Consider the following 17347-nt stretch of genomic DNA (forward strand, 5'->3'; position numbering starts at 1 on the left):
ATCACGGGTGTCTTAATATATTCAATTTAACTGATTTGCTGGAGTTTTTTTGAGGAAGTAACAGAAAGGGTTGATGAGGGGAATATTGTTGATGTGATGTACAAGGGCTTTCCAGAAAGCATTTAATAAAGTGCCTTATAAGGAGAAGGAAGAATGTAGACAGACGATAGAAAATAAAGAGCAACTCGAAAAGGGGTGCAGGAGCAGAGGGACTGGGTGTAAATGTGCATTAATCATTGAAGGACAGATTAAGAAAGTGGTTAATAACAAAGTATATAACATCCTGCACTTATCAACAAAGAGCGCAAAAGCAAGGTGGTTATGTCAAATCTGTATATAACTCGGGTTTATCCTCCGCTGGAGCACTGTGTACGGTTTTGAAACCTCACTTTAGGAAAGGTGTGAAGAGAGATTGCAGAAAAGGTTCATGAGAATGGTTCCAGGGATGAGAAACTTCAGTTGTGTAGATTGGAGAAACTCAGGTGGCTCTCCTTGGAGAAGACGGAGAAGGGATTTGACTGAGGTGTTCAAAATCATGAGGGCCTGGAGAGAGATGGAGAGAAACTGTTCCCATTGGTGGAAGGATTGAGAGCAAGAGGGCATTGATTTAAGTTAACTGATAAAAGAAGCAATAGTGACATGAGGAAAAATATCTTCATGCATTGAGTGATTAGGGTCTAAAATACGCTGCCTGAGAGTGTGAAGGAGGCAGGTTCAATCGAGGCGTTCCAGAGGGAATTGGATTATTATCTAAAAAGTAAGAATGTACAGGGAAAAGGCGGAGGAATGTCAGTAGGTCATTTGGTCCAATGGAGAGCCAGCGCAGACATGATGGGGTGAATGGGCTATTTCATCCCTTGGGAGATTGGTCATTGCTCTGCTTGCTCTCTGTAACAACCATCTCCATGTCCTATGTTTCAAAGTCCCGGTCAATGCTTTAGCTTGTAAACGTGTGCCTGACTCTGGTGTCCTCACTCTCTCTCTCTCTCTCTCTCTCTCTCATGCATTGAAAAATATTGGCTATGCACAGAAACACCATTTTACAGGGAGTGATTGCCCAATAATCACCTCACACTCGTGTCTCAAAGTGTTTCAGCCTGTCCCTGGTTGCCCTGCCTATCCTCACTAAATGTCCTCAATGTGTGGGCCTTGGTACTGTGTCCCTGAAAACAAAGAATACGTGCATACATCCTCGCCTTTCACACACGCACGCACACTCGACAATGTATTCATGCGTTGCCCCTGTGCACACACATAGACTAGAACATGCAAATCTAAACACGGGCACAGAATTTTTGATAGGTCCTGGAGGTTAATCACGAACAGGGTGCCAAACTAACTAAACGTTGACATGAGCCAAGTGCAGCTCCTGGATTCCTGCCACTGCCCCGGGCCAGCTGGACAGGCGCTGTGCCGGGAACATGGTGCTCTGTTTGGGGTGATTGACTTGGCTGGTCTATGCCTGGCCATCAACTTGCTTCCTGTTTTTCTCTGGCAGAGATCCTTTTTGGCACATGAGGGGTTAATAGATGTTCTGTGTGGGCATCTCCGGGAATTGGAAGAAAGCAGGAGTTTAATTTGATGGCAGGATAATTAGAGACAGCCAGTTAGGGCGATTGGTGCTGGAGATGTGTAATCATAAGGAGACCGGAGTCTTGAAGCCTTGTAAGTTGGAGGTTATTTCAAAGTGTCTCAACTTCCGATGTGAGTAAGCGGATGATTGGCCTGGGTGGGGGAGGGAAGGAGGGCACGCAGTCCTTCTCTGGGACTTTTCCCATATTTGGAGAGCTGTGGTGAAGTAGGAGGGAACGGCAGGACATTGAATAGCCTATCATTGCTTCCCTGCACAGTTTGTAATTTATTCCAGATGGGCTTTTATTTTATTTGGGTTTTTATTTTGTGCAGGGCTGTTATTACTGAGGGCAAAAATGATTAAAAGCATTCTAAATTTAAAAATAGTCTGACTGTGTGACACACTTTGTATTCTTTCTGTGGACGTGTCGGGGGGTGTCTGAGCCTGGACAAAGCTCTGTATCTCTGTGTCTGCAAATTTCCTGAGAGCAGCAACTGTGGCCACAGAGAGAATGAATGTTATTCAGACTGAGGCAGCTTCCACACTGAGTTAACTGGAGGAAGCTGGGCGGATGCAGTGTGTGTGTGTGTGTGTGTGTGGGGGGGGGGGAGCGGGGTTAGGGTACTTAACTCTGATAGAGGAAATCCCAGAGCTGTGTTGAAATGAGAATCTGAGTATGGGGAGGGGTGTGGGAGGCCAGGATAGGGGGTCAGATGGGCAGAATGGTCAGGTGTGGGCCGGGCGAAGGCAGGGGTTTAGGGGTAAATACTGCTGACCCTGTGCCGTGAGCGGGAGGTTTTCTGAAAATGGATGAATTGATCCATTGTCTCATTGGGATCCTGCTGTGCGATGCCTCCGTGCGGGATCCTGCTCTGCGCTGTCTCAGCCTGGCATGTGGGATCTTGATATGCTGTCATAGAATCCCAAGGAGGCCATTTGGCCCATCGCGTCTGCACCGACAACAATCCCACCCAGGCCCTATCCCCGTAACCCCACGTATTTATCCTGCTAGTCCCCCTGACGCTAAGGGGCAACTGAGTACAGTCAATTCACCTCACCCGCACATCTTTGGACTGTGGGAGGAAACTGGAGCACCCGGAGAAAACCCACGCAGGCACTGGGAGAACGTGCAAACTCCGCACAGTCACCCGAGGCCGGAATTGAATCCGGGTCCCTGGCGCTGTGAGGCAGCAGTGACGACCTGTCTGTGGAACCTTATGTGTTGTCCTTTTGTGTGACATATGGGATCTTGTTGTGCACTGTGCCAGCGCATTGTGCTTGGGATCTTGCTGTGTACCGCCTTGCTGCATCGCCCGCTGGATTTTGCTCTTGTCTATCTCGGTTTGTCGTGTGTGTGCAATCGAGTTGGTTTTGCCCAGTTGTTGCCATTGACTACAGTTTAAAAGTGATTCATTTCACTGTGACTGTGAGTCAGGCCGAGGCGATGACTCCATTTTCTTGCCATCAGAGGGAGGGATCCATCTCAAACTCCTTCTCGTTCACGCTCTGCCCATTGAGAAATTCATTTGTGATCTGGAATGTGCTGCCTGAAAGGGCGGTGGAGGCAGATTCAATCGGAACTTTCACCAGGGAATTGGATAAATATTTGAAGTGAGATATTTGCAGGGCTGTAGGGGAAAGAGCTGGGGGGCAGGGGCGGGGGGGGTGGAAGTAATTGGACAGATCTTTCAAAGAGCTGGCACAGGGACAATGGGCTGAATGGCCTCATTCTGAGCTGTAAGATTTTATGATGAGTGTGAGTCACTCTTGTTACAAGTGTGAATTATACGGAGCGCTCTAGTTGAGTGTTGGCCATGTGCTGTTGGTGGGTGTACAGTCACAGAATGTTTTATTTGTTCATGGGATGTGGAGGTTGCTGGCAAAGCCTGTTCTTCACTAACACAGCGGCTCCTGGCTCAGTGATTACACAGTGAGGTCAGTCAGGAAGTTGCGTCGCTGCTGTTTTGTCTGATTGTCAGCAGAATGTCTGCTTCCAGCTCCCGCTGTGACTGTCTCTTCCTGGGTAAACAGAAATTCCATCTTCACTCACTCTGTGGTAGTTCCTGCTTTGGACAGTTTGATTGTGTGCCCATTCCTCTCTCTCTCCTGCTTCTTCCCACTCCCATTCCTGTTCCCATTGCCTCCCCCAGGCTGAAATCTCTCAAAAGGCCAATCTTCAACCAATCACCATTGAGCCATGGAACCATAGAAAGGTTACAGTGCAGAAAGAGGCCATTCTGCCCATCATTTTTGCACCAGCCAGAAAAAGAGAAAAAAGAACTTTCCGTTTATTTTAATCCCAATTTTCAGCTCCTTAGTTTTCTTAGAATCTTAGAAACCCTACAGCACAGAAAGAGACCATTCGGCCCATCGAGTCTGCACCGACCACAATCCCACCCAGGCCCTACCCCCATATCCCTAGTTTTAGTTTAGTTTATTTATCAGTGTCACAAGTAGGCTTACATTAACGTTGCAATGAAGTTAATGTGAAAATCCCCTCGTCGTCACACTCTGGCTCCTGTTCGGGTACACTGAGGGAGAATTTAGCATGGCCAATGTACCTAACCAGCAAGTCTTTCGTACTGTGGGAGGAAACCAGAGCACACGGAGGAAACCCACGCAGGCACGGGGAGAAGGTGCAGACTCCGCACAGACAGCGACCCAAGCTGGAAATCGAATCCGGGTCCCTGGTGCTGTGAGGCAGCAGTGCTAACCACTGTGCCACCTGGTCTGTAGCTCTGCAGGTTCCAGCAGTTCAGACACAGATCCAGGAACCTTTTTAAGTGAGTTGAGCGTTTCAGTCTCGAGCACCAATTTAGGCCGTGAGGAGGCGATGGCCTAGTGGTATTATCGCGAGACTATTAATCCAGAAACTCAGCTAATGATCTGGGGATCCGGGTTCGAATCCCGCCACGGCAGATGGTGGAATTTGAATTCAATAAAAAAAACCTTGAATTAAGAATCTATTGATGACCATGAAACCATTGTCAATTGTCGGAAAAACCCATCTGGTTCTAATGTCCTTTAGGGAAGGAAATCTGCCGTCCTTACCTGGTCTGGCCTACACGTGACTCCAAACTCTCAGCAATGTGGTTGACTCTCAACTGCCCGTAGCAACTAGGGATGGGCAATAAATGCTGGCCAGCCAGCGACGCCCATGTCCCACGAAAGAATAAAAAATTCCAGATACCCTCTGGATGAAAAGGTTTTCCCTCATGTCCCCTCTAATCCTTCCAACAATCACCTTAAATCTATGCCCCCTGGTAACTGACCCCTCAGTGGGGAAGCATGTCTTTTCCTGTCCCTGTTTAGGTCCCTCATAATTTTGTGCACCCCAATTAGGTCACCCCTTAACCTCCTCTGTTCTAAGGAAAACCATCGTAACCTATCCAATCTTGCCTCATAGCTGCAATTTTCAAACCCTGGCAATATTCTTGTGAATCTCCTCTGCACCCTCTCTCTCCAGCACAGTTTTGTCCTTCCTGTAATGTGGTGACCAGATCTGTGCACAAAACTCCAGCTGTGACCTAGCCAGTGTTTATACAGTTCATAGAAATCATAGAAATCATAGAAACCCTACAGTGCAGAAGGAGGCCATTCGGCCCATCGAGTCTGCACCGACCACAATCCCACCCAGGCCCTACCCCCACATATTTACCCGCTAATCCCTCTAACCTACGCATCTCAGGGGCAATTTTAACCTGGCCAATCAACCTAACCCGCACATCTTTGGACTGTGGGAGGAAACCGGAGCACCCGGAGGAAACCCGCGCAAACACGAGGAGAATGTGCAAACTCCACAACAGACAGTGACCCAAGCCGGGAATCGAACTCGGGACCCTGGAGCTGTGAAGCAGCAGTGCTAACCACTGTGCTACCGTGCCGCCATCATTACATCCCTGCTTTTGGATTCAACACCTCGTCCAATAAAGGAAAGTTTCCATTTGCTTTCCTAACCACCTTGTCCACCTGCCCTGCCACTTTCAGGGACCTGTGGACATGCTCTCCAAGGTTTTAGTTATACAGGCACTTTGGCCCATTGAGTCTCCACCAACAACACTACTAATCCCACTGTCCAGCACTTGATCCATAGCCTTGAATGTTACGATGTGTCAAGTGCTCATCCACATACTGTTCAGAGGTTGTGAGATTTCCCGTCTCTACCACCCTCCCAGGCAGCGCATTCTAGCCTTCCACTGCCCGCTGGGTGAACAATCTTTCCTCAAATTCCCTCCAAACCTCCTGCCCCTCACCTTGAACCCATGCCCCCTCGTTATTCACTCTTCAACTAAGGAGAACAGCTGCTTCCTATCCACCCAAGCTTCTCATTATCGGAACATAGGAATTAGGAGCAGAAGGAGGCAAATCCAGCCCTTCGAGCCTGCTCCGCCATTCAATCAGATCATGGCCGATCTCTCCCTGCTCTCAAATCCACCTCCCCACCTGTCCCCCATATCCCTTTAACCCATTTCTAAACATCAGAAATATACCTAACTCCTTCTTGTAATCTTATACACCTCAATCAAGTACCCCCTCTGACTTCTCCTCTCTAAGAAAACAGCCGGAGTCTATCCAGCCTCTCTTCAGAGCTCAGATGCTCCATCCCAGTCAACATCCTGGTGAATCTCCTCTGCTCCCCTTCCAGTGCCCATCCTTCCTATAGTGAGGCGACCAGAACTGCGCACAGTACTCCAGCCGTGGCCTAACTACGCAACCTATACCTCGACTGATAAAGGCAAGTGTCCCCTATATCATCTTAACCACCCTATGAACCTGCCCTGCCCCCTCTGTGATCTGTGGACAAGGCCAATACACTGCCTCTGGGTGCCCCCAGTCCCATCAGTCTCTGGGACATTTTTTTATAGATTCATAGAATCCCCACAGTACAGAAGGAGGCCATTCGGCCCATCAGGCCTGCACTGACAACAAATCCGCCCTATCCCCATAACCCCACATATTTACCCCGCTAGTCCCTCTGACACTAAGCGGCAATTTAGCACGGCCAATTCACCTAACTTGCACATCTCTGGACTATGGGAGGAAACCGGAGCACCCGGAGGAAACCCACGCAGAATCATTTTTAAAAATGTTTGCCATCACACCGGGTTTGTTTTATCTGGTTTGGTAGGTAGCTTGGTCAGGGTTCTGGTTGCTTGGTGTGAGTGGTTTGGGCCTGTTATATTTATTCCCCTCCCCCTTTGGTTCCTCAGCCTTCCTGAGCCAGTCTGCTGGGGGATGGGGTGATAGCTTCCCCCTGTCTTAGGCACCTGCACCAGATGGAGTTTAGGAGTCACATTGCAAGAACTCCCTGTGCCATTGGCTAACCCTCCTCGCATTCTTCCACTTTTCCAAGCATGAGGCCTCAGCGTTGCTGGAGAGGAGGAGAGTGAGGGAGTGGGGGGAGACTTAGCAAGAATATGCAAAGAGAAGTGCAGTTATCTGTGTTAATTAGGGTGGGTTAATTATAACCTTGCTGTCTTGCTGTACTGGTGAGGTCACTCCTCTCAACTCTCCTCAATTACGAGTTCCCTCGAGTGTGGGCTTCTGTCCCGAGCTTGCATCATCCATGTTACAACAATACTTGTATTTATTTGGAGGTTTTTATGTGTGCGAGTGCCCTGGTTATTACAGGATTTGTGATCCAATCCCACGAGGCAATCTGAAAATTTGAATTCTGGAATACAGATCAGAAAGTGTTGGATTGACTGGTTTACTGATCTGTCGAATGGGAACTACTGTCCTTCCCCTGTGTAACCCCCGCGCCATGTCAATGCGACTGACTCTTAATGTGTCATCTGTGGTGGCCCAGGAAGCCTCTTGGTTTCATCAGATCACAACCTCCATCTCTGAGTGACTAGGGATGGACAATTGACGCCAACATTTCCAGCAACTCCCGCATGTTAAGAATTATTAAAATAATGTTTGCCGTCACACCCGGTTTGGCAAGTAGCTTGGTCAGGGGTCAGCGTGCGGCTTTAACTGAGGGAGAAGCTGGTGAGGGAGGGAGGGAGTCGAGGGAGAAGCTGGTGAGGGAGGGAGGGAGTCCAGCGAGGGCGGGGGAAGGAGTTGCCCCTTTCTCTCCCCTTTTCACCATCCAATATTTGTTTCTTATATTGAAGCAGCAGAAGAAGCGGATTGGTGAGTAACTATTCAGTTATTCTACTTATAATAAATAGTTTCTGAAGATAAGGTAGGGAAGGGCAGCTTGGATAATGAGAATGCGCATCCTGTGGAACGTGGGAAGTCTGGGATACACTATGTGTCCAGGACAGACACATCTGTACCGGTTGCAGGAACCCAAGCGGTGGCTGGAGTCACTGTGGTGCATTCACAAGGCTGAAAGCTGTGTGGATAGCACATTTAGGGAGATGGTTACACCGCAGTTTAGGAGCCTGCTGGCAGTAAGAGAGTGGGTGACCAATCAGCAGTCTGAGAGAATCCGGCAGAAGTCTTCTGATTTGATGTCACTCACTAACTGGTTTGTCATTTTGGATACTGGTGAAGGCAGTGGTTTCGAGTGCCCCACAAGAGTGACAGCTGCACAGGAGGGGGCAAAGAAGAGTGGAAGAGCAACATTGATAGTGCATTAGTTAGTTTGGGGGACAGACATGTTTCTGCAGCTGTAAACATGACTCCAGAATGGTAGGATGCTCCCCTAGTGCCAAGCTCAGGGATGTCACTGAGCAAATGCAGGACATTCCTCTGGGGAAGGGTGAAGCGGTGTTCCACTTTGGTACCAGCGATAGAGATAGAAAGAAGGATGAGGTCCTGAAAGCAGATTTTGGGAAGTTAGGAGATAAGTTAAAATGCAGTAATCTCAGGATTACTCTGTCACGTACTCGTGAGAGAGGGGCTAGGAGGATTAAGCAATTGAACACATGAATGGAGAATTGGTGTATGAGGGAGGCCATCTGATTGCTGAGGCATTGGGACCGGTTCTGGGGTAGGTGGGACTTGTACATGATGTACGAGTCGCACTTTAGTAGCACCAGGGCCTCCTTGTGCGGAGGTTTGAGAGTGTTGTTGGGGAGGGTCTAATCTAGATTGACAGGGGTGGAAACTGAGGGAGTTCTAACTGGAGGGAAGCAAAACTGGTAAAAGGAAGTAGAAAAGTAGCAAGTGAAATTAGAAGTCAGATGAAGCAATGCAAACACCAAATAGGATCAAAAAGACAAGTTAAGGGCATGCGACCTGAATACACACAGCAGTCACAACATAGATGATTCTAAGCCACAAATTGAAGTTAATGGGTTTGATTCAATTACCATTGCGGAGATAGGGTTACAGGGTGACCTGGGAGCTGAATATTCGGGGATATTTGTCATTTCAGAAGGATACCTGCCGGGGGAAAGGAGGTGGGATGATAGATAGCACTGTTAGTAACAGATGAGATCAGTACATTAGTGAGACAGGATCTTAGATCGAAGGATTAAGGTGTGTAATCAGTTTGGATGGAACTAAGAAACTGCAAGGGACAGCAAACATTGGTAGGAGTAGTTTATTGGCCACCAGACGACAGTGGTAATGTTGGGCATTGTATAAATCAGGAAATTGGAGCTAAATGTAATATGGGTAACAGTAATAATGAGCAATTTTAATCTGCGTGTAGGTTGGGCAAACCTGATTAGCACTGCTGTCGTGGAGGATGCATTCCTGGAATGTGTCTGAGATGGGTTTCTGGAGCAGGTACACTGAGAAACTTACGAGGGATCAGGCTGTTTTAGATTTAGTGTTATCTAATAAGAAAAGGCTAATTAATAACCTTGCTTTAAAGGAGCCATTAGGCAATAGTGACCATAATTTTCATAGAATCATAGAATCCCTACAGTGCAGAAGGAGGCAATTTGACCCATTGATTCTACATCAACCACAATCCCACCCAGGCCCTATCCCCATAACCCCATGCATTTACCCTAGCCAAACCCCCGACACTAAGGGGCAACTTAGCATGGCCAATCCACCTAACCTGCACGTCTTTGGACTGTGGGAGGAAACCGGAGCACCTGGAGGAAATCTACGCAGAACACTGGGAGAACGTGCGAACTCCACACAGACCCAAGCCTGGAATCAAACTTGGGACCCTGGCGCTGTGAGGCAGCAATGCTAACCACTGTGCCACCATACCACCCAAGAGCAGTTAATTTTGCATTGAGGTTGAATGTGATATAGTTCATTCTGAAACTAAGGTTCTGAAGAGGGGATATTCTGAAACTATGAGGGACAATTGGGCTACGGTGGATTGGGGAAAAATATATCAAAGGATTTGACAGTGGATAGTCAATGGCTAGTATTTAAAGAAAAATTAAATGGTCTCCAGCAAATATACATTGCTCTAAGACACACAAACGCAACAGGAAAGGTTAATCAATTGTGGGTAACAAAAGAAGTTAAATATTGAATTAGGTTAAAGGAAGTGGCTTGTAAGATTGCTAGAAAAAGTGATAAGGCCCAGGATTGAGAACAAATGAGAATACAGCAACAAAGGACTAAGAAACTGATAAAGGAAGGGAAAAGAGAATCTGAGTGCAGGCAAGAAACATAAAGGCGGGCTGTAAAAGCTTAAGATTAAAAGAAAAAGATTAGTTAGAATAGATGGTCGAACATTAGAGGTGGAGACAGGAAAATTTATAATGAATTACAGTGAAATGGCAGAGAAACTAAACATTACTTTGTGCATATCTTCAAGGAGGAAGATACAGAAAATCTCCCAGAAATACTCGGTGACCCAAAGGTCATGTGAAAGAGAGGAAGTGAAAGAAATTAATATTGGTAAAGAGGTAGTACTGGAAAAGTTAACTGGATTGAAGGTTGATAAATCCCCAGGACCAGATGAGCTACATCCCAGAGTGCTGGAGGAGGCGGCGAGAGAGATAGTGGATACATTGATGGAAAACTTTCAAAATGCTTTAGATTCTGGAAAGGTTCCAGCAGACTGGAACGTAGCGAATATAACGCTGCTATTTAAGAAGGGAGGAAGAATAGAGAACTACAGACCTGTTTGTCTGGCGTCAGTGATAGGGAAAATGTTAGAATCTATTAAAAAGGAAGTGATGACTTGACATTTAGAAAATAGTAGTTAAACTGGGCAGGATTTATAAAAGGAAATCATGTTTGACAAACTTGTTGGAGTTTCTGAAAATATCATTTGTAGCATTGATGAAGGGGAACCAGTGGATGGGGTGTATTTAGATTAACAGAAGATGATAAGGTTCCACACAAAAGGTTAGAAACAAAATGAGAGCTCATAGAATTAAAAATTTGTTAACTGACAGAAAGTAGAGAGTAGGAAAAACGGATCATTCTCCGGACGGCAGGTTGTTACTAGTGGGTGCCACAAGGATCAGCGCGAGGCCTACAGCTGTTCACAATCTACATGAATGACTTGGGATGTGGGGACTGTAGTAGCCTGGTCCCTTTAAGGGGTGATTGTTTGTGGGTCTCGGGACCCTCCTGGGGCCTATTGGGGGGAAGCGCGCGAATCAGCACCTATCGGGTGTTAGCGTGAGGGTCCTGGTAGGGAAGTGAGATTGGGATAGGGATAGGAACGAGGCCTGAAGCTGCATTGAGCTTGTTTTTATATAGTTTTATCCTCTCTTCACTGTTGCGATTCAAGGCCAGGACGTGTACCTGAGGAGCTGGAACCTGGAGGGCTACAGACCCAGGTGCTGGAAAGTGGAATTAAATCATAGAATCATTGAAGTGAATCATTGAATCCCTACAGTGCCATCCGTCCCATCGAGTCTGCACCAACTCCATGAATTTACCCTGCTAGTTCCCCCAATACTAAGGGGCAATTTAACAAGTCCAATTATCCTTACCCACACATCATAAGGATATTATTAAACCAGAAAGAGTGCAGAAGAGATTTACAAGGATGCTACCCGGACTTGATGGTTTGAGTTATAAGGAGAGGCTGGATAGACTGGGACTTTTTTCTCTGGAGCGTAGGAGGCTGAGGGATGGTCTGTAAAATAACGAGGGCCGTAGATCAGCTAGATAGTCAATATCTTTTCCCAAAGGTAGGGGAGTCTAAAACTAGAGGGCATTGGTTTAAGGTGAGAGAGGAGAGATACAAAAGTGTCCAGAGGGGCAATCTTTTCACACAGAGGGTGGTGAGTGTCTGGAACGAGCTGCCAGAGGTAGTAGTAGAGGCAGGTACAATTTTGTCTTTTAAAAAGCATTTAGATAGTTACATGGGTACGATGGTACAGAGGGATATGGGCCAAATGCGGGCAATTGGGATTAGCTTAGGGGTTTAAAACAAAAGGGTGGTATGGACAAGTTGGGCCGAAGGGCCTGTTTCCATGCTGTAAACCTCTATGACTCTATCTTTGGACCATGGGCGGCACAGTGGTTAGCACTGCTGCCTCACAGCACCAGGGACCCGGGTTCCATTCCCAGCTTGGATCACTGTCTGTGTGGAGTTTGCACGTTCTCTCCGTGTCTGTGTGGGTTTGCTCCGGTTTCCTCCGACAGTCTGAAAGACGTGCTGGTTAGGGTGCATTGGCCATGCTAAATTCCCCCTCAGTGTACCCAAACAGGTGCCGGAGTGCGGCGACTAGGGGATTTTCACAGTAACTTCATTGCAGTGTTAATGTAAGTGTACTTGTGGCAATAATAACTAAATAAATACTCCCCACTTGCCTGGATGGGTGCAGCTCCAACAACACTCAAGAAACTCAGAACACCATTCAGGACAAAGCAGCCCTGCTTGATTGACATCCATCTACAAACATCCACTCCCTCCACCAGCGATGCACAGAGGCAGCCGTGTGAACCATCTACAAGATGCACTGCAGCAACTCACCAAGACTCCTTCAACAGCACCTTCCAAACCCATGACCACTACCATCTAGAAGGACAAGAGCAGCAGACACCTGGGAACACCACCACCTGGAAGTTCCCCACCATGTCGGTCGCCATCCTGACTTGGAAATATATCGACGTTCCTTCACTGTCGCTGGGTCAAAATCATACAACTCCCTCCCTAACAGCACTGTGGGTGTACCTACACCACATGCACTGCAGCAGGTTCAGGAAGGCAGCTCACCACCACCTTCACAGGGCAACGAGCGATGGGCAATAAATATAGGTCTCACCAGCGACGCCCACACCTGTGAATGAATAAACTAAAACATGAGAGAGATTTGTGAATTTTAATATTGTAATTTTTTAAATCATTTGACAGAGAAGTAGAATTAGTGACAATGGCTCAGGGTGAGAGCTGACTTTGACTCAAAATAGAAACAGCTACAAAGGCTGGTCATTAATCGATAGGAAAGGTGGGGGGAAAACAGCTTCTCAGATTATTGAGTCGTTAATTTAAACTGCAATAGTGAGGAACCAGCTCACTCGGGAAGTGGGAAGTGTGTGAGCAGTGCCAGTCCTGTTCACACTCCTGGTGTGAGGGGGAGCAGTGGGGGATGCGGAGGGAGGGAGCGAGAAGAGGAGGAATGGAGTGGTGGGGAGAGGGACAAGGAGATTGGGAGGGGGAGCAGTGGAGAGGGGCTGGATAGGGAGGAAGAGCAAGTGGGAGTTGGTGAATGGGGAGGGGGGGAATCTATAGTTTGTGTCTCGTGCTGCTACCTCTCTCCGTGCCAGCTCGATATCGATTCACTTTGTCTGCTTTTTCCTGACAGGCCTTTGGAAATGCAAAAACGGCTCACAACAACAATTCCAGCAGGTTTGGCAAATTTATCCAGGTCAATTACTTAGAAAATGGACTCGTTAGAGGGTGAGTGTGAACCCGTGACCTTCAGATTAACTTGTTTGACTTTACATGGAGGGGAAGATCGAGTTGTTTCAAAGCAAATCCATTTGGCCGAGGTGGGAGGAGGTTCCCGAAGTAGCCAGACTCTCGCTCTGATGTTGATGGACACAGGGAGTGGTAATGAGTTCCTGAGCTGATATTCCCCCTCACTGGAGGAGGGGGGGGGGAAGAGTTGCAGCGTGCAGCGCTTTAGAGCAATGAACACATTGCCTGACAGTGGGGAGTGACCCATCCAGGTGTTCACCTCACATCTGGCAGTGAGACTCAAACCCTGGAAAGGAGCAGGAGTGTCCACTCTGAAAATCAGCCCTTCCATCTCATACACACACACACCCCCCGACACACACACACACACACACACCCCGACACACACACACCCCGACACACACACACCCCCCGACACACACACACCCCCCGACACACACACCCCCCGACACACACACACCCCGACACACACACACCCCGACACACACACACCCCGACACACACACACCCCGACACACACACACACACCCCGACACACACACACACACCCCGACACACACACACACACACACACACCCCCCGACACACACACACACCCCCCGACACACACACACACCCCGACACACACACACACCCCGACACACACACACACCCCGACACACACACACACCCCGACACACACACACACCCCGACACACACACACACCCCGACACACACACACACACCGACACACACACACACCCCGACACACACACACACCCCGACACACACACACACACCCCGACACACACACACCCCGACACACACACACACCCCCCGACACACACACACCCCCCCCGACACACACACACCCCCCCGACACACACACACCCCGACACACACTCACACCCCGACACACTCACACACCCCGACACACTCACACACCCCGACACACACACACCCCCCGACACACACACCCCCCGACACACACACACACCCCCCGACACACACACACACCCCGACACACACACACACCCCGACACACACACACACCCCGACACACACACACACCCCCCGACACACACACACCCCGACACACACACACACCCCCCGACACACACACACCCCGACACACACACACACACCCCGACACACACACACACACCCCGACACACACACTCCCCGACACACACACACACCCCCCGACACACACACACACACACACCGACACACACACACACACACCCCGACACACACACACCCCGACACACACACACCCCGACACACACACACCCCGACACACACACACCCCGACACACACACACCCCGACACACACACACCCCGACACACACACCCCGACACACACACACACACCCCGACACACACACACACACCCACACACACACACACACACACACCCCGACACACACACACACCCCGACACACACACACACCCCGACACACACACACACCCCGACACACACACACACCCCCGACACACACACACACCCCGACACACACACACACCCCCGACACACACACCCCCCCGACACACACACCCCCCCGACACACACACCCCCCGACACACACACCCCCCGACACACACACACCCCCCGACACACACACCCCCGACACACACACCCCCCGACACACACACACACCCCCCGACACACACACACACCCCCCGACACACACACACACCCCCCGACACATACACACACCCCCCGACACACACACACACCCCCGACACACACACACACCCCCCGACACACACACACACCCCCCGACACACACACACACCCCCCGACACACACACACACCCCCCGACACACACACACACCCCCCGACACACACACACGCCCCCCGACACACACACACACCCCCCGACACACACACACACCCCCCGACACACACACACACCCCCGACACACACACACCCCGACACACACACACACACCCCGACACACACATCCCGACACACACACCCCGACACACACACACCCCGACACACACACACCCCGACACACACACACACCCCGACACACACACACCCCCGACACACACACACACCCCCCGACACACACACACACCCCCCGACACACACACACGCCCCCCGACACACACACACGCCCCCCGACACACACACACACCCCCCGACACACACACACACCCCCGACACACACACACACCCCCCGACACACACACACACACCCCGACACACACACACCCCGACACACACACACACACCCCGACACACACACCCCGACACACACACCCCGACACACACACACCCCCGACACACACACACACCCCGACACACACACACCCCCGACACACACACACCCCCCGACACACACACACACCCGACACACACACACCCCCGACACACACACACCCCCGACACACACACACACCCCCGACACACACACACACCCCGACACACACACACACCCCGACACACACACACCCCCGACACACACACACACCCCGACACACACACACACCCCGACACACACACACACCCCCGACACACACACACACCCCCGACACACACACACACACCCCCGACACACACACACACACCCCCGACACACACACACACACCCCCGACACACACACACAACCCCGACACACACACACACCCCCCGACACACACACACACACCCCCCGACACACACACACACCCCCCGACACACACACACACCCCCCGACACACACACACACCCCCCGACACACACACACACCCCCCGACACACACACACACCCCCCGACACACACACACACCCCCGACACACACACACCCCCCGACACACACACACACCCCCCGACACACACACACACCCCCCGACACACACACACACCCCCCGACACACACACACACCCCCCGACACACACACACACCCCCCGACACACACACACACCCCCGACACACACACACACCCCCGACACACACACACACCCCCCGACACACACACACACCCCCCGACACACACACACACCCCCCGACACACACACACACACCCTGACACACACACACACACCCCGACACACACACACACCCCGACACACACACACACCCCGACACACACACACACCCCGACACACACACACACCCCCGACACACACACACACCCCGACACACACACCCCCGACACACACACACACCCCGACACACACACACACCCCGACACACACACACCCCCGACACACACACACACCCCGACACACACACCCCCCGACACACACACACCCCCGACACACACACACCCCCGACACACACACACACCCCGACACACACACACACCCCGACACACACACACACCCCGACACACACACACACCCCGACACACACACACACCCCGACACACACACACACCCCGACACACACACACACCCCGACACACACACACACCCCGACACACACACACACCCCGACACACACACACACCCCGACACACACACACACCCCGACACACACACACACCCCGACACACACACACACCCCGACACACACACACACCCCGACACACACACACACCCCGACACACACACACACCCCGACACACACACACACCCCGACACACACACACACCCCGACACACACACACACACACCCCGACACACACACACACACACCCCGACACACACACACACCCCCGCCCCCCCGACACACACACACACCCCGACACACTCACACACCCCGACACACACACACACCCCGACCACACACCCCGACACACACACACACCCCGACACACCACGACACACACACACACCCCGACACACTCACACACCCCGACACACTCACACACCCCGACACACTCACACACCCCCCGACACACACACACCCCGACACACACACACACCCCCGACACACACACACACCCCGACACACACACACACCCCGACACACACACACACCCCGACACACACACACACCCCGACACACACACACACCCCGACACACACACACACCCCGACACACACACACACCCCCGACACACACACACACCTCGACACACACACACACCCCGACAC

General features: G+C 50.7%; 1 protein-coding gene across 1 annotated transcript in view; it reads left to right on the forward strand.

Moving 5' to 3' along the window:
• LOC144488986 (unconventional myosin-IXb-like) overlaps nucleotides 1–13307 on the forward strand; it is a gene marked incomplete at its 3' end in the record, with an annotated part of 38393 nt that extends 25086 nt beyond the window's left edge. Inside the window, exon 2 of the mRNA XM_078206943.1 lies at nucleotides 13213–13307. Coding sequence (XP_078063069.1) covers nucleotides 13213–13307 — 95 coding nt within the window. The remainder of the gene's footprint in view (nucleotides 1–13212) is intronic.
• Nucleotides 13308–17347: the final 4040 nt, after the last annotated feature.

The sequence above is a fragment of the Mustelus asterias genome, unplaced genomic scaffold (genome assembly GCF_964213995.1).
Source record: "Mustelus asterias unplaced genomic scaffold, sMusAst1.hap1.1 HAP1_SCAFFOLD_1906, whole genome shotgun sequence".
NCBI classification, from domain to species: domain Eukaryota; kingdom Metazoa; phylum Chordata; class Chondrichthyes; order Carcharhiniformes; family Triakidae; genus Mustelus; species Mustelus asterias.